General features: G+C 50.4%; 1 protein-coding gene across 2 annotated transcripts; it reads right to left on the reverse strand.

Moving 5' to 3' along the window:
- Nucleotides 1-4441: 4441 nt before the first annotated feature.
- On the reverse strand, nucleotides 4442-24519 carry MORN3 (MORN repeat containing 3). Of its 2 annotated transcripts, XM_035257875.3 has the most exons (7): nucleotides 24443-24519; nucleotides 21079-21252; nucleotides 11760-11917; nucleotides 7546-7705; nucleotides 5803-5987; nucleotides 5446-5536; nucleotides 4442-4702 (listed from the first exon to the last, which is right to left on the reverse strand). In XM_035257875.3, exons 2-6 carry the CDS (start codon nucleotides 21221-21223, stop codon nucleotides 5459-5461), a joined length of 726 nt encoding a protein of 241 aa, XP_035113766.2. In that variant the 5' UTR covers nucleotides 21224-21252; nucleotides 24443-24519; the 3' UTR covers nucleotides 4442-4702; nucleotides 5446-5458. The 2 variants fall into 2 exon arrangements, with proteins under 2 accessions (XP_035113766.2, XP_078193606.1); XM_078337480.1 differs by lacking the exon at nucleotides 24443-24519 and having other exon boundaries at nucleotides 21079-21399.
- Between the last annotated feature and the right edge of the window lie 2622 nt (nucleotides 24520-27141).

The following is a 27141-nucleotide window of genomic DNA, read 5'->3' on the forward strand; positions in this document are numbered from 1 at the left end:
CTCCTGATCTCAGGTGATCCGCCCACCTTGGCCTCCCAAAGTTCTGGGATTACAGGCGTGAGCCACCGCGCCCAGCCATCCTGAACATTTTTTTGTGTATTCCTCTAAGAGAGCCGCCTCCCTACTTCTGCAAAGACTCGGGATCCAGCTGGAATCATTCCTGGCTTAGGATCCTGTTGTCTTGCGTTCTCCTTCCTTAACTGGCCTCGATTCAAGACTCATCAGCCTGGCTTGTCAAATGCAGGTTTCAAAGCCCATGGAGGATTCTGATTCAAGTAGGTCTGGGTGTGACTTTGGAATCTGTTTCTAACAAGCACCCAGGTACTCTCACACCCAGGCAACTCGGGCGGGGAGCGCAGTCTCTTAACTGCACTGCTACTTATGTTTTGAATACATAATACATTCACTTGGTTCCAAACACAACAGAAAGAAGTTGTTCTTCAGCTCCTGTTCCCAAGTCCCCAACTCTCCCCAGAGACAACCATCTTTGCCAGTTTATTGTGTTGAAATCTAGTGACATTTTACACATAAACAAGCACACCCTCTTCCCACTATTTCTTCAAAAATGGTGACCCTTTATATACACTCTTCTGCACCTTAAGAGCAGCTAGATCTGTCGGGCAGCCGGTTAGCTCAGTTGGTGAGCTAACCAACCGCCCGACAGTAAAAAAAAAAAAAAAAAAGAAAAGAAAAGAAAAGAAAAAGAGCACCCGGTGGCTCAAGCCTGTAATCCCAGCACCTTGGGAGGCCGAAGCGGGTGGATCACGAGGTCAGGAGATCGAGACCAGCCTGGTCAACATAGTGAAACCCCATCTCTACTAAAAATACAAAAAATTAGGCCGGGTGCGGTGGCTCACGCCTATAATCCCAGCACTTTGGGAGGCTGAGGCGGGTGGATCACAAGGTCAAGAGATCGAGACCATCCTGGTCAACAAGGTGAAACCCCGTCTCTACTAAAAATACAAAAATTAGCTGGGCATGGTGGTGCGCGCCTGTAGACCCAGCTACTCGGGAGGCTGAGCCAGGAGAATTGCTTGAACCCAGAAGGCGGAGGTTGCAGCGAGCCAAGATCGTGCCATTGCACTCCAGTCTGGGTAACAACAGCGAAACTCCATCTCAAAAAAAAAAAATTAGCTGGGCATGGTGGCATGTGCCTGTAATCCCAGCTACTCAGGAGACTGAGACAGGAGAATTGCCTGAACCCAGGAGGCGGAGGTTGTGGTGAGCTGAGATCGCGCCATTGCACTCCAGCCTGGGTAACAAGAGTGAAACTCCATCAAAAAAAAAAGCATCTAGATCTAAATTTAAGCACAGTACTAGCTTGATGACTTGTGATCCTCCCTGAACCTCAGTGTCCTCCTCTAAAATGGCACTAATAAATAGCAAGACACCTCACTGTTGTTGAGGAGTCCCAGGAAAGAAAGCTTGCTGAGAAGCTGTGAGCACAGGGCCTGGAATAGAGTGAGCCCTCCATATCTGGAAGTTACAATTGATTCTTCATCCTAGGGTGTCCAGATGGGGCTTTCCGGTGTCAAAAGTACAGACTGAGAACCACACCCTGAGTGAAGCCACCCCACTTATGACATAGGGGTCAGAGAGAACCTCAGTGAGGTCAGTGCTGTTTACTGAGGCTTTACTATGTGCTGTGTGCTTCTTGCTGAGGTCTTAGCTGGAATCATGGTATTTCAGGGTCTCTCAACTCCAACTTTATTTTTTCAGATGGTGTCTTGCTCTGTTGTCCAGGTTGGAGTGCAGTGGCACAATCTCGGCTCACTGCAACCTTTGAGGCTGGTTCAAGTGATTCTCCTGCCTCAGCCTCCTGAGTAGCGGGCATTACAAGTGCTGAATGGCTTTTTTTTTTGGTAGCATGGTGACATTGCACCACATTTAAAAGCAGCCCTGGCCTTTACTCACTCAAAGCCATAGCCTTCTTCCTGCCAGTTGTGACGCCAAAAATGTCAGACATTGCCAAATGTCCCCAAGGAAGAGTGGGGGTCAGGGAGGACAAAACCATACCCCCCATTTAAAACCACGACCTTATCTCACCCTCACAGTAACTAACCACAGTAACCCCAGGTGGCCAGTACTGTGAATGCCCCATATTGCTAGTGAGGAGACCTAGAGAACAGAGTTTGGGTGACGTTCCCAGGAACACACAGTTCCGAGATTCACACCCAGGCAGTATGAATCCAGAGCTCACCTGCCCATTGTGCAGGAGAACATCTGATCCTTCAGGAATGCTGTCCTGCTCTTCCCTGGTATCCGATCCACAGTTAACCCCCATACGTGATATTCATGATGACATCTGTTAGCAAAGCCTCCGAAGACTCCTGTGAGCTCTCCTGAGTCCCATTCTACAGATGGGGCAACGGAGGTCACTTGCTCAAGGCCACACAGACAGTAAATCAGGCATTCCCAGAGCCAGCTCCACATTAAAATCACCTGGGGGTGGGGAATGATGGCTCATGCCTATAACCCCAGCACTTTGGGAGGCAGAAGTAGGTGGATCACCTGAGGTCAGGAGTTTGAGACCAGCCTGGCCAACACGGTGAAACCCCATCTTTACTAAAAATACAAAAAATTAGCCAGGCATGGTGGTAGGTGTCTGTAACCCCAGCTGCTCAGGAGGCTGAGGCAGGAGAATCGCTTGAACTCAGGAGACGGAGGTTGCAGTGAACCAAGATCATGCCACTGCACTCCAGCCTGGGTGACAGTGAGACTCTGTCTCAAAAAAATAAATAATAGCCAGATGTGGTGGCTCATGTAATCCCAGTATTGTGGGAGGCCAAGGCAGGCGGATCATGGGATCAGGAGATCGAGACCATCCTGGCTAACACAGTGAAACCCCATCTCTACTAAAAATACAAAAAATTAGCCGGGCGTGGTGGCAGGTGCCTGTAGTCCCAGCTACTTGGGAGGGTGAGGCAGGAGAATCCTTTGAACCCAGGAGGCGGAGGTTGCAGTGAGCCGAGATCGCGCCATTGCACTCCAGCCTGGGAGACACAGCGAGACTCTGTCTATAAATAAATAAATCAGGCCGGGCGCAGTGTCTCACGTCTGTAATCCCAGCACTTTTTGGAAGGCTGAGGCAGGCAGATCACAAGGTCTGGAGTTGGAGACCAGCCTGACCAATCTGGTGAAACCCCATCTCTGCTAAAGATACAAAAATTATCCGGGTGTGGTGGTGCACCCCTGTAATCCAGCTACTGAGGAGGCTGAGGCAGGAGAATCACTTGAATCTGGGAGGTAAAGGTTACAGTGAGCCTTGATTGAGCCACTGCACTCCAGCCTGGGCGACAGAGCCAGATTTGGTCTCAAAAAAAAAAAAAAAAAAAATTCCCTAGGGAACTTTCTGAAAGCTCAGGCCTCACCCCAGATGAATTAGATGTGAATCTTTGGGCATGGGACCTGGGCTTCCCTAGCTTTGTAAAGTTTCCATGGGATTTCAAGGTTGAGAGCCCTGTGTTAGGTTGAGAGGTGGTCAGGAAATTTTAATCTGTAATCTCGGTGGCAGGATGCAGGTTTTCTTTGGGTTATATCACAGGGCACCTGCCATTTCTTTTGCTTTTTCTTTTCTTTTTTTTCTTTAGATGGAGTCTCATTGCTCTATCACCAGGCTGGAGTGCAGTGACAAGATGTCAGCTCACAGCAACCTCTGCATCCCTGGTTCAAGTGATTCTCCTGCCTCAGCCTCCCAAGTAGCTGGGATTACAGGCCCGTGCCACCACACCCAGCTAATTTTTGTATTTTCAGTAGAGATGGGGTTTCACCACGTTGGCCAGGATCTCGATCTCTTGACCTTGTGATCTGCTCACCTCAACCTCCCACAGGGCTGGGATTACAAACATGAGCCACCACACCCAGCCCTTTCTTTTCCTTTCTTTTATATTTTTAAAATTTTTTTGTTTGCCAGATGCAGTGGCTCATGCCTGTAATCCCACCATTTGAGAGACCGAGGCAGGCGGATCATAAGGTCAAGAGATCAAGATCATCCTGGCCAACATGGTGAAACCTTGTCTCTACTAAAAATACAAAAATCAGCTGGATGTGGTGGCGTGCACCTGTAGTCTTAGCTATTCGGGAGACTGAGGCAGGAGATTCGCTTGAACCCGGGAGGCAGACGTTGCTGTGAGCCAAGATCACGCCACTACACTCCAGCCTGATGACAGAGCGAGATTCCATCTCAAAAAAAAAAAAAATTCTTTTCTGTAGAGTCAGGATCTTGCTATGTTGCTTAGGCTTGTCTTGAATTCCCAGCCTCAAGTGATCCCTCCTGCCTTGGCCTCCCAAAGTGCTGGGGTTGCAGGAATGAGCCAGTGCACCCGGCCTAAGACCTCCTCCCCAAGCTAAGCCCAGGCAGCCCAGCCAGGGGATGTCTTTCCCCACCTGAAACCCCTCCTGTGCCCCCTTGCATGCCCACCCTCACACCACAGGCCCGGGCTTACACCACCTGGCTCTTTATTCTCATGCACTGCAGGATGAGATCAGAAAACGAAGGCCGCAAGAGGGTCCCAAGGCCAGCCTGGGAGAGAAGCACTGGCCTTCCTATTGGCAAGAAACTACCCAGTGCTTGGGGGAGTGAGGGGCCCTCTGAGGGTGCCAGGTTTGTGCAGAGCCACTGCTGACTCTTCCAGCCAGAGCTGCACTGATCTGAATGACTGGGTGACACGGACTTGAATTTCTCCTGAAGCGTCGGTGTTCTCTGCAGGGGAGAGAGGGGAATGGTGGAGCTGCCATTAGAAATTCACTGTACCAAGGCCCTCTCCTCAAACCCTCACATCGTGCTCAGGAGGGGCTTGGACTAGACAAGGCCCCACTGGACAGATATGAAATGGAAGCCCGAGGCCAACCGCCTTACTCAAGGGCCTTCAGAAGCCCACAGACCACCTCCTTCCAACCTGTGCCCAGCCCAGTGACGTGGCCCAGGGTACAAACAGAAGGTTCTGGGTGGACCTGGAATGCACTGGTCTTCAGTGAAATCAGTTTTGAGTTTTGTTGTTTTTGAGACGGACTCTCACTCTCTCGCCCAGGCTAGAGTGCAATGCCACGATCTCGGCTCACTGCAATCTCTGCCTCCTGGGTTCAAACAATTCTCCTGCCTCAGCCTCCCAAGCAGCTGGGATTACAGGCGCCTGCTACCAGTAGAAATGGGGTTTCACCATGTTTGCCAGGATGGTCTCGAATTCCTGACCTCAAGTGATCCACCTGCCTTGGCCTCCCAAAGTGTTGGGATTACAGGCGTGAGCCACCACACCTGGCCAAAAGGGGGTTTGAAGAGGAAGAGCCAAAAACCACACTGGAACATAGAAGGCAAGAAGACTGCCCTCTCTGGTCTTGCTCCCCCGCGCCCCCATCCCGAGCCCTTTGGAGACCCCAGGAGATGTGTGCATTGATCCCGGCCCTGGAGCAGCCTCAGCCACGGAAGAGCATGGCAGGCGTGCCCACCCTTCACCCAGCATCAATCTCCTTCTTCCTCTGTCTTCCTGAACATGGCCAAGGCTTCTGCCAGCACACCATCAGGGTCTAGGATTTTGACCTGGAAGGAAACAGCGAGGGGTTGGTTTGGAGAACGTGGAGGACCCAGGCTGCCAGCCTTGACTGGCGCTGCCTGCCCCATGGGATGCTGCCAGCATGATCAGGAGCCACTTCCCTTCATAGGGATGCCCTGACTGAAAACAAAACCTTGTCTGTTCCCTGTCTGGGCTGGGCTGGGCCTGGCAGGTCTGGGCTGGACATGGCTCAGGGTGCTGGCCTCTGTCTCTGTCTGGGTGTGGCCACAGGGCCCTGGGGAGGGCTGCCCACCTCAGGAATGGGGAACTGAGTAGGCTCAGGGGCCTCATCACGCCCAAAGTCGATCATTGTCCCGCACTTGGCCATATTGTCCACCCAGAAGCCTTCAAACAGCTGTCCGTGGTCCAGATGGAAGAAACGCCCCGGTCCGTTCTTCATGCCCCTCTCCCAGCAGCCCTCGTAGCGGTTCCCGTTCTCTGGGGAAAGGACAGGGAGCTGTGGTTCGGGGTACACAAAACTAGGCTAGACCCCCAGGGGGTCGTTCTTACAGAGCTCAATGCAACTCCAACGCATTGGGAGGCCAAGATGGGAGGGTTATAAACCCAGCAGATCAATACCAGCCTGAGTAACATAGTGAGACCCCATCTCTGCAAAAACAATTTTTTAAAAATTAGCTGGGCATGGTAGTGTGCACCTATAGTCCCAGCTACTCAGGAGACTGAGGTGGGAGGATGGCTTGAGCTCAGGAAATTGAGGCTGCAGTGAGCTGAGATTGCCACACTGCACTTCAGCCAGGGTGACAGAGTGAGACCTGTCTCAAAAAAAAAAAAAAAAAAAATCCAGCTACTTCTCCTCCTTTGGGTCTCCTTTCAAATATTCAAATGCACCCTCTGGGCCAGGCACAGTGGCTCACGCCTGTAATCCCAGCACTTTGGGAGTCCGAGGCAGGTGGATCACTTGAGGTCAGGAGTTTGAGATCAGCCTGACCAACATGGTGAATGAAACCTTGTCTCTACTAAAAAAAATACAAAAAAAAAAATTAGCTGGGCATGGTGGTACACGCCTCTAATCCCATCTACTCGGGAGGCTGGTACAGGAGACTTGCTGGGAGCTGGGAGTCAGAGGTTGCAGTGAGCTGAGATCGCGCCACTGCACTCCGGCCTAAGTGACAGAGAACTGGTCGCAAAATCAAAAACAAAAACCCAACGCACCCTCTTGAGGGCGGCATTCCCTGACCATAAGTCAAGTTAAATGGGCCCTGCCCCAAATTCTGTCATCATTTCCCAACAGGCCGTCCTGCTTCCTAAGGAGAAATGTTAGCACATTTACCCCACAGCCCAGACAGTGTGACCTGGAGCGAGTGACTTCAGCTCCGTGTCAGTCCCTTTGTAAAGAAGGGATGATAAGAGCACCTATCTTTTTTATTTCTTTATTATTATTTATTTTTATTTTTTTGAGATGAAGTTTTGCTCTTATAGTCCAGGCTGGAGTACAATGGCACGATCTTGGCTCACCACAACCTCTGCCTCCCGGATTCAAGTGTTTCTGCTGCCTCAGTCCCCTGAGTAGCTGGGGTTACAGGCATGTGCCACCACAGCCATCTAATTTTGTACTTTTTTTTAGTAGAGATGGGGTTTCTTCATGTTGGTCAGGTTGCTCTCGAACTCCCGACCTCAGGTATCTACCTGCCTCGGCCTCCCAAAGTGCTGGAATTACAGGCGTGAGCCACCATGCCCGGCCTAAAAGCACCTATCTTATGGGACTGTGGTGAGGATTAAATGAGCCCAGTACATATAAGTGTTGGCTATGATTATGATGATCCCAAGACATTCTCAGTTATGTATTTATCGTTAGGCTCCCCTAGTAAAGTACAAGCTCTCTGAGGGGAGGGATGGGGTCCGTTTCCTCTCTGGTCCCAACTGATGCAAGGGCTATGCCGGGTGTGGCATGTCCCTGTGGGACCAGGTGGGCCTGGCCAGCTTGCTACCAGGGGCGTGGTCGGGTGGGCGGGCCCTGAGAGGGCAGGGCACTCACTTAGGCGCAGCATGCCCTCCCCGTGTGGCTTGTCCTTCTCCCACTGTCCCTCGTAGATGTCGCCGTTGCTGTAGTAGATGCGGCCCCACCCGCTGCGCTGGCTGCCACACCACTCACCCTCATAATACTCCTTGGGTCCGAAAAACTGGATCCCATAACCCTGAAAGCACGAAGATGCTCCTGCTTAGGGCGCCATCCCCCACACCAGGAAAGCCCGTCATCTTCCCAGGCACCCCAGAACCACACAGCCCAGCGTCTTCCTTCTTCTTCCTCAGCCCTATGTCCAAGCAGAGGGTCGTGTCTTAGCGGAGGGTCATGCCTTTTTTTTTTTGAGAGAGAGTCTTGCTCTGTCACCCAGGCTGGAGTGCAGTGGTGTGATCTCATCTCACTGCAACCTCTGCCTCCTGGGTTTAAGTGATTCTCCTGCCTTAGCCTCCCAAGTAGCTGGTATTACAAGCACGCACCACCACACCTGGCTAATTTTTGTATTTTCAGTAGAGACAGGGTTTCACCATGTTGGCTAAGCTGGTCTGGAACTCCTGACTTCAAGTGATCCACCCTCCTCAGCCTCCCAAAGTGCTGGGATTAGAGGTGTGAGCCACCGAGCCTGCCTATCGTGTTTTGAAGGATCTCTCCATGCTGTCCCTTTCTCTCTGTGCCTCTGTGGCCACCTCCATGCAGCCGGTCATTAAGCTCCTTCCTCACTGACCACCCCCTCCTCCCTCATCCCCATCCCACTGTGCACCATGCAGCCCCTACAGCACCAGAGGATTCTTTAAATCGCCCATCTAAGACGGGTGCAGTGGCTCACGGGCTCACTTTGGAAGGCTGAGATGGGCAGATCACTTGAGGTCAGGAGTTCAAGATCAGCCTGGCCAACATGGTGAAACCCTGTCTCTACTAAAAATAGAAAATTAGCTGGGCATGGTGGACAGGGCCTGTAATCCCAGCTACTCGGGAGGCTGAGGCAGAAGAATAGCTTGAACTGGAGAGATGGAGGTTTCAGTGAGCTGAGATCCCACCAGTGCACTGTAGCCTGGGTGACAGAGTGAGAACCTGTCTCAAAAAATAAAAATAAAAAATCACCCATTGGATTAAGCTTGCCCCCATCCCACTCTTATTTTGACCCAGAAAAATGAACAGAAACACCGTAGATAGCCAGGCTCGGTGGTTCAAGTCTGTAATCCCAGCACTTGGAGAGACTGAGGTGGGTGCATCACCGAGTTCGGAGTTTGAGACCAGCCTGCCCAACATGCTGAAACTCCCATCTCTACCAAAAAATACAAAAATCAGCCATGCGTGGTAGTGTGCACCTGTAATCCCAGCTACTCAGGATGCTGAGGCAGGAGAATCACTTGAACTGGGGAGGTGGAAGTTGCAGTGAGCCAAGATCGCACCATCGCACTTCAGCCTGGGCGACAGAGGGAGAGACTGTCTCAAAAAAAAAAAAAAAGAAAGAAAGAGAACACCATACTTAGTGTCCAACCACAGGGAAACAAGGTCTTTTTGCAGATCATACCCAAGGAGGTTGGATTGAGGAGCCAAGCCTACTCCTCAAAATCCTCATTTCCCACATGTCCTTGAAGGCCCTTTTCCTTACTCCTGCTCCAGGGCAGACACACACTACTGTTTGACATCTCGTTTCCTTTGCTATTTTTTGCCTCCCATCCTCCCCATTTTTTCTTCCTGGCTAATTCCTAACATCTTTTAGTGTCACCTCCTACAGGAAGCCTGCCCTAAATTCCCTCTTTGTTTTTTGAGATGGAGTCTCACTCTGTACCCAAGTTGGAGTGCAGTGGTGCTATCTCGGCTCACTGCAGCCTCTGCCGCCCAGGTTCAAGCATTCTCCTGCCTCAGCCTCCTGAGTAACTGGGTTACAGGCGTCCACCACCATGCCTGGCTAATTTTTGTATTTTTAGTAGAGACGGGGTTTCACCATGTTGGCCAGGCTGGTCTTAAACTCCTGACCTCGGGTGATCTTCCTACCTTGACCTCCGAAAATGCTGGGATCACAGGCATAAATGACCATGCCTGGCCTGAATTCCCTCTTTTTTTTATAAAGATGGGGTTTCACCATCTTGGTCAGGCTGGTCTTGAACTCCTGACCTCAGGTGATCCACCCACCTTGGCCTCCGAAGTGCTTGGATTACAGGTGTGAGCCACCGCACCCGGCCTTGAATTCCCTCTTTTTGAGACAAGTCTTGCTCTGCTGTCCAGGCTGGAGTGTGGTGGCACCACCATAGCTCACTGCAGCTTCAGCCTCCTGAGATCAAACAATCCTCCTGCCTCAGGCTTCCGAGAAGTTGGGACTACAGATGTGCACCACCACGTACAGCTAATTATTATTATTACATAATATTATTTATTTAGAGATGGAGTCTTGCTCTGTTGCCCAGGCAGGCATGCAGCGGCATGATCTCAGCTCACTACAACCTCTGCCTCTCAAGTTGAAGCAATTCTCATGCCTCTGTCTTCCAAGCTGGGAATACAGGTGCGCACTACTGTGCCCAGCTAATTTTCTTTTGTATTTTTATTTAGTAGAGACGGGGGTTTCACCATGTTGGCCAGGCCAGTCTCAAACTCCTGACCTCAAGTGATCCAACCGCCTCAGCCTCCCAAAGAACTGGGATTACAGGGTGAGCCACCGTGTCTAGCATTCTGCCTCGAATTTCCTAGGCTGGGCTTAATGACTCTCCTGTGGGCACTCTGTGAAAACAACTCTCCTAACACCATATTCTACGTAAACTGGTTATTTGGGACTTTCTCTTCCTATTAGCCAATAAATTTGGGAGCAGAGAACATGGAACCCTGGCTACTTGCTAGCTGTGTGACTCCGGGAAAGACTGAAACCGCCTTTGCAAAGCGATGACTGAGACAGCGAAAGAGACCTAACTTCACCGACTCCATCTTGCTTCTAACCTCCAAGCTATCCTTGTTCATTCTTGAGCTTATGCTGAACTAACTTTGGGAGAAACTTAAAGTTTAAACAAAGACAGTAACAGCCTGTTCCCAAAGACCTCCTTCGTGCCTGGGGACTAGATTGCCTTTGTAGGATTAACATTAGCTACAAGATTAGAAATTTTGGTTTAGCAGTCATGCAGCTGGAGGCTACAAGATTCTGACCCTCCCCAAACTGCTCCTAAGATCAGCGCTGGAGATATTTTGCAGACTGTACACTGGATGGATCAGCTGGCTCCACCCAGATCAATAAAGTGACTTAGGTGATCTTGTGGCCCCCACCCAGGAACTGACTCAGGGCAAGAAGACAGCTTTGACTCCCTGTGACTTCATCTTTGACCAATCAGCACTCCTGGCTCACTGTCTTCCCCCCACCCACCAAAGTTATCCTTAAAAACTCTGCTGCCAGAATGTTCGGGGAGGCTGACTGGAGTAACAATGCGACTCAGGTGTCCCACACAGCCACCTCTGTGTCAGTTACTCTTTCTTTATTGCAACTGCCCTGTCTTGATGAATCGGCTCTGTCTAGGCAGCGGGCAGGGTGAACCCCTTGGGTGGTTACAAGATACCTCATCTCTCCAAGCTTGTTTGCTTATCAGTAAAATGGGCGTGATGATGATGATGAGCCATTGCTGTGAGAGTGAACTGAAGTATTACCTGTGTGGTTCAGGCTCACAATAGTAGTTGTTCAGTTGCAATACTGTTTCTTATTAGTGTCCCCGGGGCCGATGGTGAGGATTCATCCACACTTGTGGAAGTAGGTAGACGGACCCTGTGCCGAGCTTGGGTGTTTCTGGGCTGAGCATGCGCCTCTGGCTGGCTTCTGCCCCCTGGGACCCAACTCTCTCATCCTCTGCCCTCTTGCTTCCATTTTTCCTACCTCCTCTTTTATTCAGGCCCAGCAGAAGGGGGATTCTCAGAAAGAGATGCCCGGGAAAAGAAAGCCAGGAAACCAGGGGGAAGAGGGTGGAGCAGACTTCGTCCCCACAAGCCTGGCTGGCTCCTGCAACCACAGGGTTTCTTGGGCTCCTCCCTGGCCTTCTCTTGCTTCCTGTTTCCTGGGTTTTGTTCTGAGAAACTTTGCAATTCCCCCACCCCTTCCTTCTCCCACACACACCACAACCTTGTCCTCCTCCCGGTAGACCTCCCCTCCCTTTTCTCCCAGGCCTCTCTCAGCTCCCCCTAGACACACACACACACACACACACACACACACACACACACACACACACAGCCTGGCTGGCAGCCCTACTTACCGATTTCTTATCACCTTTCCACCAGCCTGAGTAGACTCTCCTGTACTTTCCTGTCTGTTGATCAGGAAGGCTGAGGGTGCCATAGCCGTCTCGCTTCCCAAACTTCCAGTCCCCTTCATAGATGGCTCCGTTCTTCTTCCAGACCTGTGTTCCTTTCCCTGGTGGCACACAGATGGGCAACGTTGCATCATGGCCACCTGGGGTGGGGGTGCTGTGCCTGCCTGGGCCTCAGGGGCCCCCGACTGGACAAATCTTGAGAGCTGGGACAGGCTCTGTGCATCATCCTAGACACCCAGTACCCAGGAGAAGACCAGGAAGGTTCTATTTCCTTTTTTTTTTTTTTGAGACGGTGTCTCTGTTACCCAGGCTGGAGTGCAATGGCACAATCTTGGCTCACTGCAACCTCCGCCTCCAGGGATTGAGAGATTCTCCTGCTTTAGCCTCCAGAGTAGCTAGGACTACAGGCATGCGCCAACATGTGCCAATACAAATAATTCTGTATTTTTAGTAGAGATGGGGTTCCATGTTGGCCAAGCTGGTCTCAAACTCCTGACCTCAAGTGACACGTCTGCCTCGGCCTCCCACAGTGCTGGGATTATGGGATTACAGGCGGGAGCCACCGCGCCCGGCCAGAGTAATTCTCTTATTTGTTGCTTAGTGTCTCACGTGTGTCTCTTTCAGGAGAATGTGAGCTGCGGGAAGGCAGAGACTTTGGTCTGTTTCATTCGCTGCACTGAAATCCTGCCTGGCATGTTGTAGGTGATTAATACCTGTTAATTTGCTTTTTTCTTTTCTTTTTTTTTTTTTTTTAGACAAGATCTGGCTGTGTTGCCTATGCTGAAGTGCACAGCTCACTGCAGCCTCAACCACCCAGACTTCCGCCATCAAATGATCCTTCCACCTCAGCCTCCTGAGTAGCTGAGACCACAGGTGCATGCCACTACACCGGGCTAATTTTATTTAAAAAGTTCTGTAGAGATGGAGTCTTTCTATGTTGCCCAGGTTGGTCTCAAACTCCTGGGCTCAAGCAGTCCTCCTGCCTAGGCCTCCCAAAGTACTGGGATTATAGGCATGAGGCACCATACCTGGCCTTTCTTTTTTTTTCTTTTTGAGACGGAGTCTTGCTCTGTGGCCCAGGCTGGAGTGCAGTGGTATGATCTCCACTCACTACAACTTCCGCCTCCCAGGTTCATGTGATTCTCCTGCCTCAGCCTCCCGAGTAGCTGGGATTACAGGTGCACGCCACCACACCAGGTAATTTTTTGTATTTTTAGTAGAGACAAGGTTTCACAGTGTTGGCCAGAGTAGGAAGATCACTTGAGGCCAGAAGTTTAAGACCAGCCTAAGAACACACAGAGACCCTGGATGCATAAAGAATTTAGGCCGGCAAGGTGGCTCATGCCTGTAATCCCAGCACTTTGGGAGGCTGAGGCAGGTGGATCGCCTGAGGTCAGGAATTCGAGACCAGGCTTGCCAACATGGCAAAACCACGTCTCTACAAAAATACAAAAATAATTCACGCATGGTGGCATGTGCCTGTAATCCCAGCTACTTGGGAGACTGAGGCAGGAGAATCACTAGAAACCGGCAGGCAGAGGTTGCAGTCAGCTGAGATCACAGCACTGCACTCCAGCCTGGGCAACAGACTGAGACCCCATCTCAAAAATAAATAAATAAAAATTAAAATCCAGGTGTGGTAGCTCACGCTTGTAATCCCAGCACTTTGGAAGACTGAGTGAGGTAGGCAGATCGCAAGGTCAGGAGTTCAAGACCAGCTCAGCCAACATGGTGAAAGTCCATCTCTACTAAAAATACAAAAAAGTAGCTGGGCATGGTGGAACATACCTGTAATCCCAGCTACTTGGGAAGCTGAGGCAGAAGAATCGCTTGAACCCAGGAGGTGGAGGTTGCAGTGAGCTGAGATCGTGCCGTTGCACTCTAGCCTGGGCAACAGGGCGAGACTCAGTCTCAGAATAAATAAATAAATAAATTTTGAAAAGGGCCAGGCATGGTGGCTCACGCCTATAACCCCAGCACTTTGGGAGGCCAGGGCGGGCAGATTGCCTGACGTCAGGAGTTTGAGATCAGCCTGGCTAACATGGTGAAACCCTGTCTCTAATAAAAATACCAAAATTAGCTGGGCATGGTAGCACGCACCTGTAATCCCAGCTACTTTGGAGGCTGAGGCAGGAGAATCACTGGAACCCGGGAGGTGGAAATTGCAGTGAGCCATGATCACCGGCCTGGGCAATAGAATGAGGCTCAGTCTCAAAAAATAAAATAAATACATAAAATAATAAAAGGAAAGAAAGAAAACATGCTATTTGTGACAACAGGGATGAATCTGGAGGACATTATGCCAAGAGAAATAAGCCAAGCTCAGAAAGAGAAATACCCCATGATCTTACTTATATGTGGAATCTAAAAAAGTCAAACTCATAGAAACAGAGTAAAGTACAGGTTACCAGGGGCTGGTGGGGCAGGGAAACAGTGGCGATGTTCGTCAAAGGGTGCAAACGTTTTGTTATAAGATGTACAAGGTTTGGAGACCTGAGGCTGGGCGTGGTGGCTCACTCCGGTAATCCCAGGAATTTGGGAGGCTGAGGTAGGCGAATCACTTGAGGTCAGAAGTTTGAGACTAGCCTGGGCAACATGGCTAAGCCCAGTCTCTACTAAATATACAAAAATTAGCCTGGTGTGGTGGCACACATCTGTAATCCCAGCTATTCAGGAGGCTTAGGTAGGAGACTTGCTTGAACTTTGGAGGAGAGGTTGCAGTGAGTGAGATTGTGCCACTGCACTCCAGCCTGGGCTACAGAGCAAGAGTCTGTCTCAAAACAAACTAACAAACAAAGATCTGGAGACCTGGTGTACAACAACATGGTGACTATATTAACACTGTATTGGTGTATTGGATATTATACTTAAAATTTGCTAAGAGAGTAGATCTTAATTGTTCTCACCACAGGCGCACAAAATTGTAATACTATGAGGAGATGGATATGTTAATTACTTTGTACTAATTTTGGAATGTAGACTTTTAAGAAAACATCTTGCTACACATCTTAAATATATACAATTTTTCTTTGTCAATCATACTGCAATAAAGCTGAGGGAGAAAAGATTCAATTTGTGAGTAATTATGGGGCCATTCTAATTTTCCCTTAAAAGAAAACCTGGCTAGGCACGGTGGCTCACGACTGATTTCCCAGCACTGTGGGAGGCTCGGGCAGATGGATCACAAAGTCAAGAGATCGAGACCATCCTGGCCAACATGGTGAAACCCCCGTCTCTACTGTGGCGCGAGCCTGTAGTCCCAGCTACTTGGGAGGCTGAGGCAGGAGAATCGCTTGAATCCAGGAGGCAGAGGTTGCCGTGAGCCGAGATTGCACCACTGGACTCCAGCCTGGCGACAGAGGGAGACACAGTCTCAAAAAAAAAAAAAAAGAGTGTTGGCTGGGCGCGGTTGCTCAAGCCTGTAATCCCAGCACTTTGGGAGGCCGAGGCGGGTGGATCACAAGGTCAAAAGATCGAGACCATCCTGGTCAACATGGTGAAAACCCATCTCTACTAAAAATACAAAAAATTAGCTGGGCATAGTGGCGCGTGCCTGTAATCCCAGCTACTCAAGAGGCTGAGGCAGGAGAATTGCCTAAACCCAGGAGGCGGAGGTTGCCGTGAGCCGAGATCGCGCCATTGCACTCCAGCCTGGGTAACAAGAGCGAAACTCCGTCTCAAAAAAAAAAAAAAAAAAAAAGAAAGAAAGAGAGAGAGAGAGAGAGAGAAAGAAAGAAAGACAGTATCTTGTGGGGTTGTTTCTGATCACTAGAGTCGAGGATATGTGCACTGCACCTATAACAGAGACTACAAATAGGAAATACGTCAATGTGAGCCTTGGTTGTTATTTATTTATTTATTTTTTGTCCCTCACATCTTGGGAGCCTTTATTATTTTTGCCCTTGAGGAGCCTATGGTGTGGTGGGGCCCATCCACATTGTAGGTAGGGGCTATTGGGTTGTTTGCGCCTGTCCTGCGCCTCACTTCCTCCTGATTTTATTTCCTTTGGGGACACCCCTCTTCCACTCTTCAATCCCCAAGGTTTGCTGGGCTGACTCCGCCCCCGGCAGGCCTCGGCAATCAGTGTATTCTGCCCACCAGGCTGCTGTGATTGGTTAGTGCAGGCCACCTGACCCAAGTTGGTCCAATGAGACTCTGTTTAAGGCCATCTGGGCCACCACACCCACCTAGGCCTGCAGAGGGAGGAAGTTGACCAAAGCACGAACTCAAAGCGGAGCAAAGCAAAAGCGAGAGATGATGGAGACGCCAAGTTCCAGTGACATTAAGCCCCTGAATCCCACCGTGGCTGAACTTGCATTGCTGAAGCCCTCCTGAGTCGTTTTCGCCTCTTGTAAATGAAACAGGCCTAATGAATACCCACATAGTTCAATTTCAATATTCGAAGGTAGGCACTGAGATTTCTTTTTTCTTTTCTTTTTTTTTTTTTTTTTTTTGAGACGGGGTTTCGCTCTTCAATATAAGAAGAGTGGCTGGGCACGGTGGCTCAAGCCTGTAATCCCAGCACTTTGGGAGGCCGAGGTGGGTGGATCACGAGGTCAAGAGATCGAGACCATCCTGGTCAACATCATGAAACCCCGTCTCTACTAAAAATACAAAAAATTAGCTGGGCATAGTGGCGCGTGCCTGTAATCCCAGCTCCTCAGGAGGCTGAGGCAGGAGAATTGCCTGAACCCAGGAGGCGGAGGTTGCGGTGAGCCGAGATCGCGCCATTGCACTCCAGCCTGGGTAACAAGAGCGAAAACTCCGTCTCAAAAAAAGAAGAAGAAGAAGAAGAGCACTTGGTCTAATTTGGAGACTCAGAGACTTCCTGGAGGGGGTGACCTTGGGGCCAGGAAGGGCAGTTCATCCATAGGGAACTGCATGAAGAAAGACAAGGTGGCGGATTGAAAATGAGGGTTACCGCCAGGTGTGGTGGGTCACGCCTGTAATTCCTGCACTTTGGGAGGCCAAGGCGGGCAAATCACTTAAAGTCAGGAGTTCGAAACCAGCCTGGCCAACATGGCAAAACCCCGTCTCTACTGAAAATATAAAAATTAGCCGGCGTGATGGTGGGTGTCTGTAATCACAGCTACTTGGGAGGCAGGAGAATTGTCTGAACCTGGGAGGCAGAGTTTACAGTAAGCCGACAACGTGCCACTGCACTCCAGCCTGAGCAACAGAGTGAGACTCTGTCTCAAAAAAAAGAAAAAAAAAAAAAAATATATATATATATATATATATATATATATAGATGGGTGCTCATGACTATGCCTTCCGTGCGTGGCTTCCAGTCTCTCCTACTGCAGGGAAATGCAGGAGATACACGGAAATCAGCAGGTTGGGAATCAGAAGGGAAAGGTGCTTTTTCTCTGCTAGTCCACTTTGAAAAATCTCATTTCAATTTTTTGATTTGCCCAGCTGGGTTATGTGCTCATCTCTGTGACCAAGGTAGCAGGGGCCCTGTGATGAGAAGAAGGTGAAGGGTGAGACCAGTCGGCATACGACAGTCAAGTTAGGGGTTGATGCACACAGTATGTGGCCCGTGCTGGGGAAACTCCGTAGCCTAACGGTATTGGAGTACCTACTATAGGAGTCCTGAGACCTGATATTATGATCTCTCATCTTCTCTTGCTATTGGGGAACTGAATCAGTTGAGGATTCAGGGTCCAGATGACCCAACAGAAACCACACTGCACCATCTCCTGCAGTGCAATGACTAGTGTCATCAGGACACTGACACCCTAGGACAGTTTGAAATCCTAGGTATTTCAGGCCGGGCGAGGTGGCTCATGCCTGTAATTCCAGCACTTTGGGAGGCCAAGGCAGACGGATTACAAGGTCAGGACAGCGAGAACATCTTGACCAACATGGTAAAACCCCGTCTCTACTAACAATACAAAAATTAGCCGGGCATGGTGGCACGAACATGCCCAGCTACTCTGGAGGCTGAGGCAGGAGGATTGCTTCAACCTGGGAGTTGGAGGTTGCAGTGAGCTGAGGTCCCGCCACTGCACTCCAGCCTGGGGTACAAGGGTGAAACTCTGTCTCAAGAAAAACAAAAAAAGGTCTGGGTGCCATGGCTTACTCCTATAATCCCAGCACTTTGGGAGGCTGAGGTGGGCGTATCATGAGGTCAGGAGTTTGAGACCAGCCTGACCAACATGGTGAAATGCCATCTATACTAAAAGTACAAAAATTGGCTGGGTACCCTGGCTCATGCCTGCAATCCCAACACTTTGGGAAGTCAAGGTGGGTGGATCACGAAGTCAGGAGATCAAGACCATTCTGGCCAACATAATGAAACCCCATCTCTACTAAAAGTACAAAAAAAATTAGCTGGGCATGGTGGCGCCCACCTGTAATCCCAGCTACTCGGAAGGCTGAGGCAGGAGAATCACTTGAACCCAGAAGGTGGAGGTTGTAGTGAACTGAGATCACGCCACTGCACTCCAGTCTAGGTGACAGAGCGAGACTCCGTCTCAAAAAAAAAAAGAGAAAAAGAAAATGAAAAGAAAGAAATCCCAGGTATTTTGGAGAAATTAAAACAGGATGGAATTGCTGACGGTCTGTGCAGGAGACAGTGAGGCAAATCAAAGCTTAGCATGTAGGAAAATAAGGGGAAAAGGCTGGGGACGGTGGCTCATGCTTGTCATCCCAGAACTTTGGAAGGCCGAGGTGGGCAGATCACTTGCGGTCAGGAGTTTGAAACCAGCCTGACCAATATGGTGAAACCCTGTCTCTACCAAAAAATACAGCCAGGCGTGCTGGCGGGCGCCTGTAATCCCAGCTACTTGGGAGGCCGAGGCACGAAAATCACTTGAATCTGGAAGGCAGAGGTTGCAGTGAGCCAAGATCGCACCACTGTACTCCAGCCTGGGTGACAGAGTGAGACTCAGTCTCAAAAATGAAAAAAAAAAACCTAGATCAGGAAATGAAGAGGACCCCTCCACCCTGTGACTGCATTGCTGGCAGCCATGTGTATCATGCAGAGGCGTACTTGCAGGAGAGAAAAAACCCCGTCTCTACTAAAAATACAAAAAATTAGCTGGGCATGGTGGCGCGTGCCTGTAATCCCAGCTACTTGGGAGGCTGAGGCAGGAGAATTGCCTGAGCCCAGGAGGCGGAGGTTGCCATGAGCCAAGATCGCGCCATTGCACTCCAGCCTGGGTAACGAGCGAAACTCTGTCTCAAAAAAAAAAAAAAAGTATTCTATTTTATAGAGATGGGGTCTTGATATGTTGCCCAGGCTAGTCTTGAACTCCTAGCCTCCAGTAGTCCTCCCACCTTAGCCTCCCGAGTAGCTGGAACTACAGGTATGCACTGCCACGCTCCGCACCCTCTCAGTCCTTCAGACCATCCCCCGCTCTGGCTCACTGCCTAGTAGGCATAACCCCTGCTCAGTGAACTCATCCTCCTCCTGTCCTGCCCAGCGGGAACTTCACCTCTCCCACTGTCTGTGTTCTCGTGGCCCCTTCATGTCTCCTCTCTGGTCCCCTTCACATCCAGATGCCACTACCTGCAGCCCCTTGACCTTGAGTAAGTTACTTCCTCTCTCAGCGCCAGATGCCTCATCTGTAAAATGCTCGTCACCTTCCTGGGCAGGTTCTCTGCAGCACTGAAAGCTCCCTGAGGGCTGGGATTATGCTGGATGCCCCATTCAGGGCCCGGAATGGACTGCGAGCTCAGTAAGTGTTTGTGGAGTGAATGAATGAGTGGTGCGGGGACCCACCAGGCCACCCTGTCCTCACTTTGACGACTGCCTTGGCCACTTCCAATCTGCTCATACCACAGCAACTCACTTCAGCTTGGTCAAAGGGTGTGTCTTGAAGAGAGGGGACCTCAGTTCTCCGATGGATCTGCTTTCTGCAGCCCCTGGCCCATCGGCTTTGGGTCTACACCTCCAAGGTCTGAGGGGCGGGAGGACTCACACAGATGGAAGCTCACTGGCCTGTCACAGATGGGAAGGCTGAGACCCAGCGAACGGGAGATGATTTACCGGAAGCCTCACAACTGCTCTGCAGTATAGCTGGGTTCTTCAGTGCCCAGGGCTGTGTCCACAACACATGCACCCACAAGAACTAAGAATACCCTCAGGCATCTTTTTTTTTTTTTTTTTTTTTGAGATGTAGTCTCGCCCTGTCACCAGGCTGAACTGCAGTGGCTCGATCTCAGCTCACTGCAACCTCCGCCTCCTGGGTTCAAGTGATTCTCCTGCCTAACCTCCCAAGTAGCTGGGACTATAGGTGTGTGCCACCATGTTCGGCTAATTTTTGTACTTTTTTAGTAGAGATGGGATTTCATCATATTGGCCAGGGTGGTCTCCAACTCCTGACCTCAAGTGATCCACCCACCTTGGCCTCCTGAAGTGCTGCGATTACAGGTATGAGCCACTGTACTTGGCCTGGAACTGGGATCCTAACCCAGATTTATTGGACTCCAAATCACTTAACCCAGCAAGGCAGGAGAGCAGGGTGGTTAAGAGCACAGAATCTAGCCAAGCACAGTGACTCCCACTTCTAATCCCAGCAATTCAGAAGGCTGAGACAGGTGGATTGCTTAAGCCCAGGAGCTTGGGGCTGCAGTGAGCTCTGAAAGCATTGCTGTACTCCAGCCTGGGTTTTTTTTTTGAGGCAGAGCAAGACCCTGTCTGCACCCTCCCCCGCCAAAAAGAAAAAGAGTACAGAGTCTGGACAAGACTGGAGACAGCAGCAATGCCACATTTTAAAATAAAAGCTCTTTTTCTTTCTTTTCCCAATCAGGATGTAGTTTGTATCTGACCCTTTGCCCACTGCTGGTCAGAACTGGAGCCCTAGCTCCTCCTGGGGGGCTGGAGTAGGGGGTCCTCCCTGTGCCTCCTGGGGGGCCTGGAGTAGGGGTCCTCCCTGTGCCTGGCGTTCAGCCCTCTGGGGAACATCACAGTTGAATGTGAAGCCCAGAACCCCACTGCAAGCTGGTTTTGAGGGGGTTGGCTTTTCTTGTTGCCAGCCAGTCCGGTGCTAAACCCCTCTCAGAAGGCAGGAACCTGGGCCAAGCCAGTTTCTCAAGACCCTCTGTCCACCGCTGGTCCTGAGATCCTCGCTCCGCCGAAGGCAGGGGTGAGTTTGGGTCAGAGGCCCCAGCTGGCCAGGGCCAGCACTCACCCTGGGGAGCCTTGAGGACACATCTCATGTCCCCAGTGAGCCATGCACGCTGCCCTCCTGGCCCTGTGGCCCACCATGGCTCCGAGCCACTCTGGCTGCGCGTCCCCAGAGTGCCCGCTCACCGTGTTTCAAGTTGTCCTTCCACTCGCCCGCATAGTAGTCGCCGTTCACAGCGTACACCTGGTACCGCAGGCCGTTCTTCTGGGCCTTCCGGTCCCACCCCTTCCACAGGGGCTCCGACCTTTTCAGGCACTTAGACACTGGCATGGTGGCTGCTTCTGCAAGGCTGGAGGGTGCTGGAGAGGGATTAGGGACATCAGGGCTCAGCGTGCCTGTGTATTGCCAGGATCCTGAGCTCAAGTAGGGTGACTCATGTGTTCTGAGTCCCTGGGCAGGTGACCAGCCCTTGGTGGGGTCCTTGAGTGCTGGATGGACCTTTGACTGGCCACTCCCTTGCCTCTCCTGGGGCCCCCTCCCAGGGGTTCTGAAGGCACAATCGATTAGGAATCCAGGGAGACCAGTAGAGCAGGAGGGTTTGTGATGGCATCAAGGGGGAGCTGTGCCCACTGGGTTGGGGGAGTCACACAAATAATATATATATTTTTCATATCTTCTAAATATGTATTTATTTTTATTTACTTTTTTCTCATTTAATTAATGTATTTATTTTGAGATGGAGTTTTGCTCTTGTTGCCCAGGCTGGAGTGCAATGGCACAATCTTGGCTCATCGCAACCTCCACCTCCTGGGTTCAAGTGATTCTCCCACCTCAGCCTCCCAAGTAGCTGAGATTACAGGCACCCACCACCATGCCTGGTTAATTTTTGTATTTTTAATAGAGATGGGGTTTTACCATGTTGGCCAGGCTGGTCTCGAACTCCTAACCTTGTGATCTGCCTGCCTTGGCTTTCCAAAGTGCTGGATTACAGGCGTGAACCACCGTGCCTGGTCTTACTTAATTATTTTTTGAGACAGAATCTCACTCTGTCTCCCAGGCTAGAGTACAGTGGCACCATTTCGGCTCACTGCAAACTCTGCCTCCTGGGTTCAAGCAATTCTCGTGCCTCAGCCTCCCGAGTAGCTGGGATTACAGGTGCCCACCACCATGCCCAGCTAATTTTTGTATTTTTAGTAGGGATGGGATTTCACCATGTTGGCCAGGCTGGTCTCGAACTCCTGACCTCAAATGATCCACCCGCCTCAGCATCTCCAAGTGCTGGTATTACAGGCATGAGCCAGTGAGCCAAATATGAGTCCAAAATGTGAACCCAAAATATGGATTGCATATTTTGACAATCACACCTAGGAGTAGGGAAAATCATTCCAGGTGAAGAAAACAGGCAGAGCCAAAGCTGAGAGTAGGGAAGCAGTCTCAGGTCCTAAATTCAATACCTTTGGGATTTTTCCCCTTCCATTTCCAAGTATTGCCTGTACTATTATTAATCTTTATGTGTAAATTAACTGACTTGGCAGAGGTTGCAGTAAGCCGAGATCATGCCAGGCTGGCCCGGATGACAGAGTGAGAACTTCTCTCAAGAAAAAAGTAAAATAAAAATAAATTAACTCACTTTAAAAAATCAACTCGTTGAAAAAAGGAGGGCAGATGCATGCCTGTCACCCCGTCGATCTGGAAGGCCGAGGAAGGTGGATCACCTGAGGTCAGGAGTTTAAGATCAGCCTGGCCAACATGGTGAAAACTGGTCTACTAAAAATACAAAAATTAGCCATGTGTAGTGGCCCACACCTGCAGTCCCAGCTACTCGGGAGGCTGAGACAGGAGAATCGCTTGACCTTGGGAGGAAGCGGCTACAGTGAGCCGAGATTGAACTACTGCACTCCAGCCTGGGCGACAGAGCAAGACCCCGTCTCAAAAAAAAAGAGGCCGATCGTGGTGCCTCACGCCTGTAATGCCTCACGCCTGTAATCCCAGCACTTTGGGAGCTTGAGGTGGGTGGATCACCTGAGGTCAGGAGTTCGAGATTAGCCTGGCCAACATGCTGAAACCCTGCCTCAACTAAAAATACAAAAATTAGCTGGGCGTGATGACACATGTCTGTAATCCCAGCTGCTTGGGAAACTGAGGCAGGAGAATCACTTGAACCCAGGAGGCAGAGGTTGCGATGAGCCAAGATTGTGCCACTGCACTCCAGCCTGGGAAACAGAATAAAACTCTGTCTGGGTTGGGGGCAGGGGAAGAAGAAAAGAGATTTTACATTTTTTCTCTTTTTTTTTTGAGATAGAGTTTTACTCTGTCAACCAGGTTAGAGTGCAATTGTTCGATCTCGGCTCACTGCAACCTCTGCCTCCTGGGTTCAAGTGATTCTCCTGCCTCAGCCTCCTGAGTAGGTGGGACTACAGGCATGTGCCACCACGCCCAGCTAATTTTTTGTATTTTTTGTAGAGACAGGGTTTCACCATGTTAGCCAGGATGATCTCAATCTCCTGACCTCATTATACACCCTCCTCAGCCTCCCAAAGTGCTGGGATTACAGGTGTGAACAACCACACCCAGCCTACATATCATTATTATAAACAGAAAACCAGTAGTAGGTACCCTAAGGCAATGATAAATGTAAAAATAAAAACATTGGAAGAAACAACTTAACTCTTAGCTAGATGCTGCCTTAGAGTTGGCTGGGCTCCAAGGTCTCTGTTAAAAATAGAGATTAGTGGCCGGGTGAGGTGGCTCATGCCTGTAATCCCAGCACTTTGGGAGGCCGAGGCAGGCCTCGGTGGATCACAAGGTCATAAGATTGAGACCATCCTGGCCAACATAGTGAAACCCCGTCTCTACTAAAAAAAAAAAAAGAGAGATTAGCAAATGTTAAAAGAGGTGTTAATGCCACGTGATCACCAAACCGACTCTCCTTGGCTTGCTCAGAATTGTAAGAGAACCCAGACTCAAATAACTTTCCTATGATGTCTTTGGGTGTTACTTCACACCTCATCAGTGTAACCTCAAATCACCCTCCATCCCACACTTTAGGTAACTTAGGTTCTACTCCAGAGGAGGCTGTGGTCTTAACACGTGAGCTGTTGACAGGAAATGAAAGTCTGCCCAGGTTGTTCTGGTGCCGAATTACAGACCAGCCTGGCCGCATGGGCTGATGCCTGCAATCCCAGCATTTTGGGAGGCCGATGCGAGAGGATTGTGAGTCCAGGAGATGGAGGCTAGCCTGGGCAACCATAGTGAGACCTCGTCTCTACAAAAAATAAGAAAATTAGCTTGGCATGGTGGTGCAGACCTGTAGTCCCAGCTACTCGGGAGGCTGAGGTTGGAGGATCCCTTGAGCCTAGGAGGTCAGGACTGCAATGAGCTATCATCAGCGCCACTGCATTCCAGCCTAGGCGACAGAGCAAGACCCTGTCTCCAGGAGGAAAAAAAAAAAAAAAAAAAAAAAAAGGACCTCAATGGAAGGGGGGTGGGGCCCAGACGGCTTGGTGTCAGTCGGGAGTCCTGGCCCTGCCCCACCTGCGCTCGGCTCACCTGCGCTTACCGGCGGGGGTCGCAGCCTCCAGACTTAACCTCCTCCAGCTGCGCGCGCCGCGGGCCTGGCCAGGGTCGCTATGGCAACGCGCCACCCCAGCCTAGCGACTAGGCAGTGCCCGCCCCTTCCTGCCGAGACCCGGTAGCGGCAAAATTTGAACGGCAAATGCACCTCACACTGTGTTTGTTTGTTGTTTGTTTTTGAGACGAGAGTCTCACTCTGTCACCCAGGCTGGAGTGCAGTGGTGCGATCTCAGCTCACCGCAACCTCCGCCTCCCGGGTTCAAGCAATTCTCTTGCCTCAGCCTCCTGAGTAGCTGGGATTACAAGCGCGAGCTATCACGCCCGGCTAAGTTTTTGTATTTTTAGTAGAGACCAGGGGTTTCACCATGTTGGCCAGGCTGGTCTTGAACTCCTGACCTCAAGTGATCCGCAGGCCTCTGGCTTCCCAAAGTGCTGGGATTAGAGGTGTGAGCCACCGTGCCTGGCCATCACACTGGTTTTTAGCCTTGTAGGGGTCTGGACTGCCCTGAGTGTCTAATGGGAGCTCTAGAGACCCTCGCCTCCAAAGGGTGCCTACTCATTACCCTACACAAGTCAGCTTCCGTCACTCTTGACTCACCCTCCAGGGCCTCCCCTGGTCACTCGGGTAAAAGCCACAGCCCTTCCGGCCTTCAGGGCCCTGTGTGATCTGCCTGCCCCCTCCCCTTTCCACTCTGACCTTGCCCCCAACTCCTGGCACCCTGTCTCTGCTCCAGCCACACACTTGCTTCCTCGCTATTCCTGGAAAATACTGGCCATGTTCTGGCCTCGGGGCCTTTGCCTCTTTTGTCCCTGCTGCCAGGACATCTGTTTGTCAGGAAAGCAGTCTGGATCATTCCCTTCTCTCCTTCAGTGCTTTATTCAAAAGTTACCTTCTCAGTGAGGAGTTCCTGGTATGACCCTATTTCAAGTTGGAATTTCCATATATACTTGCCAACCCTCATTCCTGTTTTATGTTCTCTGTAGCACTTAACACCAACACACATACACCCCTTATTTATTGTCTGTCTCTTAGAAGACAAACATTTTTTCTTCTAACTTCTATTTTCAATAAAACTTTCAAACACAGAAAAAAGACATAATGACAATGAACATCTGTTACCGCCTCTGGCCATATTTAACAATTACTGGCATTTTGCCTGATTTGAAAGCAGAAAAGTTTTTGTGCTTTCTCAGTGCCACCTCCGTAGGACCTAGAAGTGTGCCAGACACATAGTAGTTGTTTAATAAATATTTGTTGGATGAATGAATGAATGAATGAATGAATGAATGATGTGCTTTGGGGGACTCCCACTGCGGGAGTTGGTGGTCATCAGGTTAAGGACTCCTAGAAAGGAGCCAGAGTCTCAGCCAGGTGTGGTGGCTCATGCCTGTAATCCCAGCACTTTGGGAAGCCAAGATAGGTGTATTACTTGAGGTCAGGAGTTCAAGACCAGCCTGGCCACCATGGTGAAACCCTGTCTCTACTAAAAATACAAAAGTTAGCTGTGCATGTTGGCACACACCTGTAATCCCAGCTACTTGAGAGGCTGAGGCATGGGAATCGCTTGAACCCTGGAGGGGGAGGCTGCAGTGAGCCAAGATCACTCTGGCTAAAAGAGTGAGGCCCTGTCTCAAAAAAAAAAAAAGAGACTTCTGCAGATTGAAAAGAAGAAAGAAAGGAACCAGAGTCTTCAGGCATTGTTGTGAAAATGACGCCTTGTGCTGGAGCGCCCACCTTGCCTCATCTGCTTCCCAAGTTGTGTCCCCCTGGAAGGACCACTTTTTCTTTCTTTCTTTCTTTTTTTGAGACATCTCCCTCTGTCACCAGGCGGGAGTGCAGTGGCATCATCATGGCTCACGGCAACTTCTGACTCCCTGGTTCACCATGTTGGCCAGGCTGGTCTCAAACTCCTGACCTCGTGATCCGCCCGCCTCAGCCTCCCAAAGTGTTGGGATTTGCAGGCGTGAGCCACTGCACCCGGCCTTTTTATTTTTATTCTGTTTTATTGAATAGCTCTAGCTTGGCACCCAAGCTAGAGTGCAACAGCGCGATCATAGCTCACTGCAGCCTTGAACTCCTGGGCTCAAGTGATTCTCTTGCCTCAGCCTCCCCAGTAGCTGAGACTACAGGCACACACCACCATACCCGGCTAATTTCATTTTTTAGAGACAGAGGTTTCACTATGTTGCCTAAGCTGGTCTCAAACTCCTGGCCTCAAGTCTCCTCTGACCTTAGCCTCTTAAAGGATTGTAAGTGCTAGTCACCCACAGCAGGCAGATTCATTCTCTGCCCTTCTGCTGTGTTCTGTTTGGCAGGGATGCTGCCTCCTGCCTCTGGGCAGTGACTTCCCCTCAGTGACTTCTGGCTGCGTTCAGCCAATGGGAATTGCTGGGGTCTTTCTTCCCCTCTTTCTCTATCTCAGGGAGTGTCTCTGGCAGAAAGTGCACCTGGTTTCATCTCTTGCTGCCCAGGTCTGGCCTGTGGCCTCTATGAGCGCTTCTTCCTTCACCTCTCTGGCCCTCAGTGTGGTTGTGATGCCTACGTACGCAGGTGCTGCTTTCTCTCTCCCAATAGACTGTAACTGATGGATAGGAAACTTCCTCAGTTATCTTCCTCCCTTATATAAGGTTCTTTGGTTGCCAGTAGAGAAAGCATCTCATATTATCCCAAAAGG

This window comes from Callithrix jacchus, chromosome 9 (genome assembly GCF_049354715.1).
Source record: "Callithrix jacchus isolate 240 chromosome 9, calJac240_pri, whole genome shotgun sequence".
NCBI classification, from domain to species: domain Eukaryota; kingdom Metazoa; phylum Chordata; class Mammalia; order Primates; family Cebidae; genus Callithrix; species Callithrix jacchus.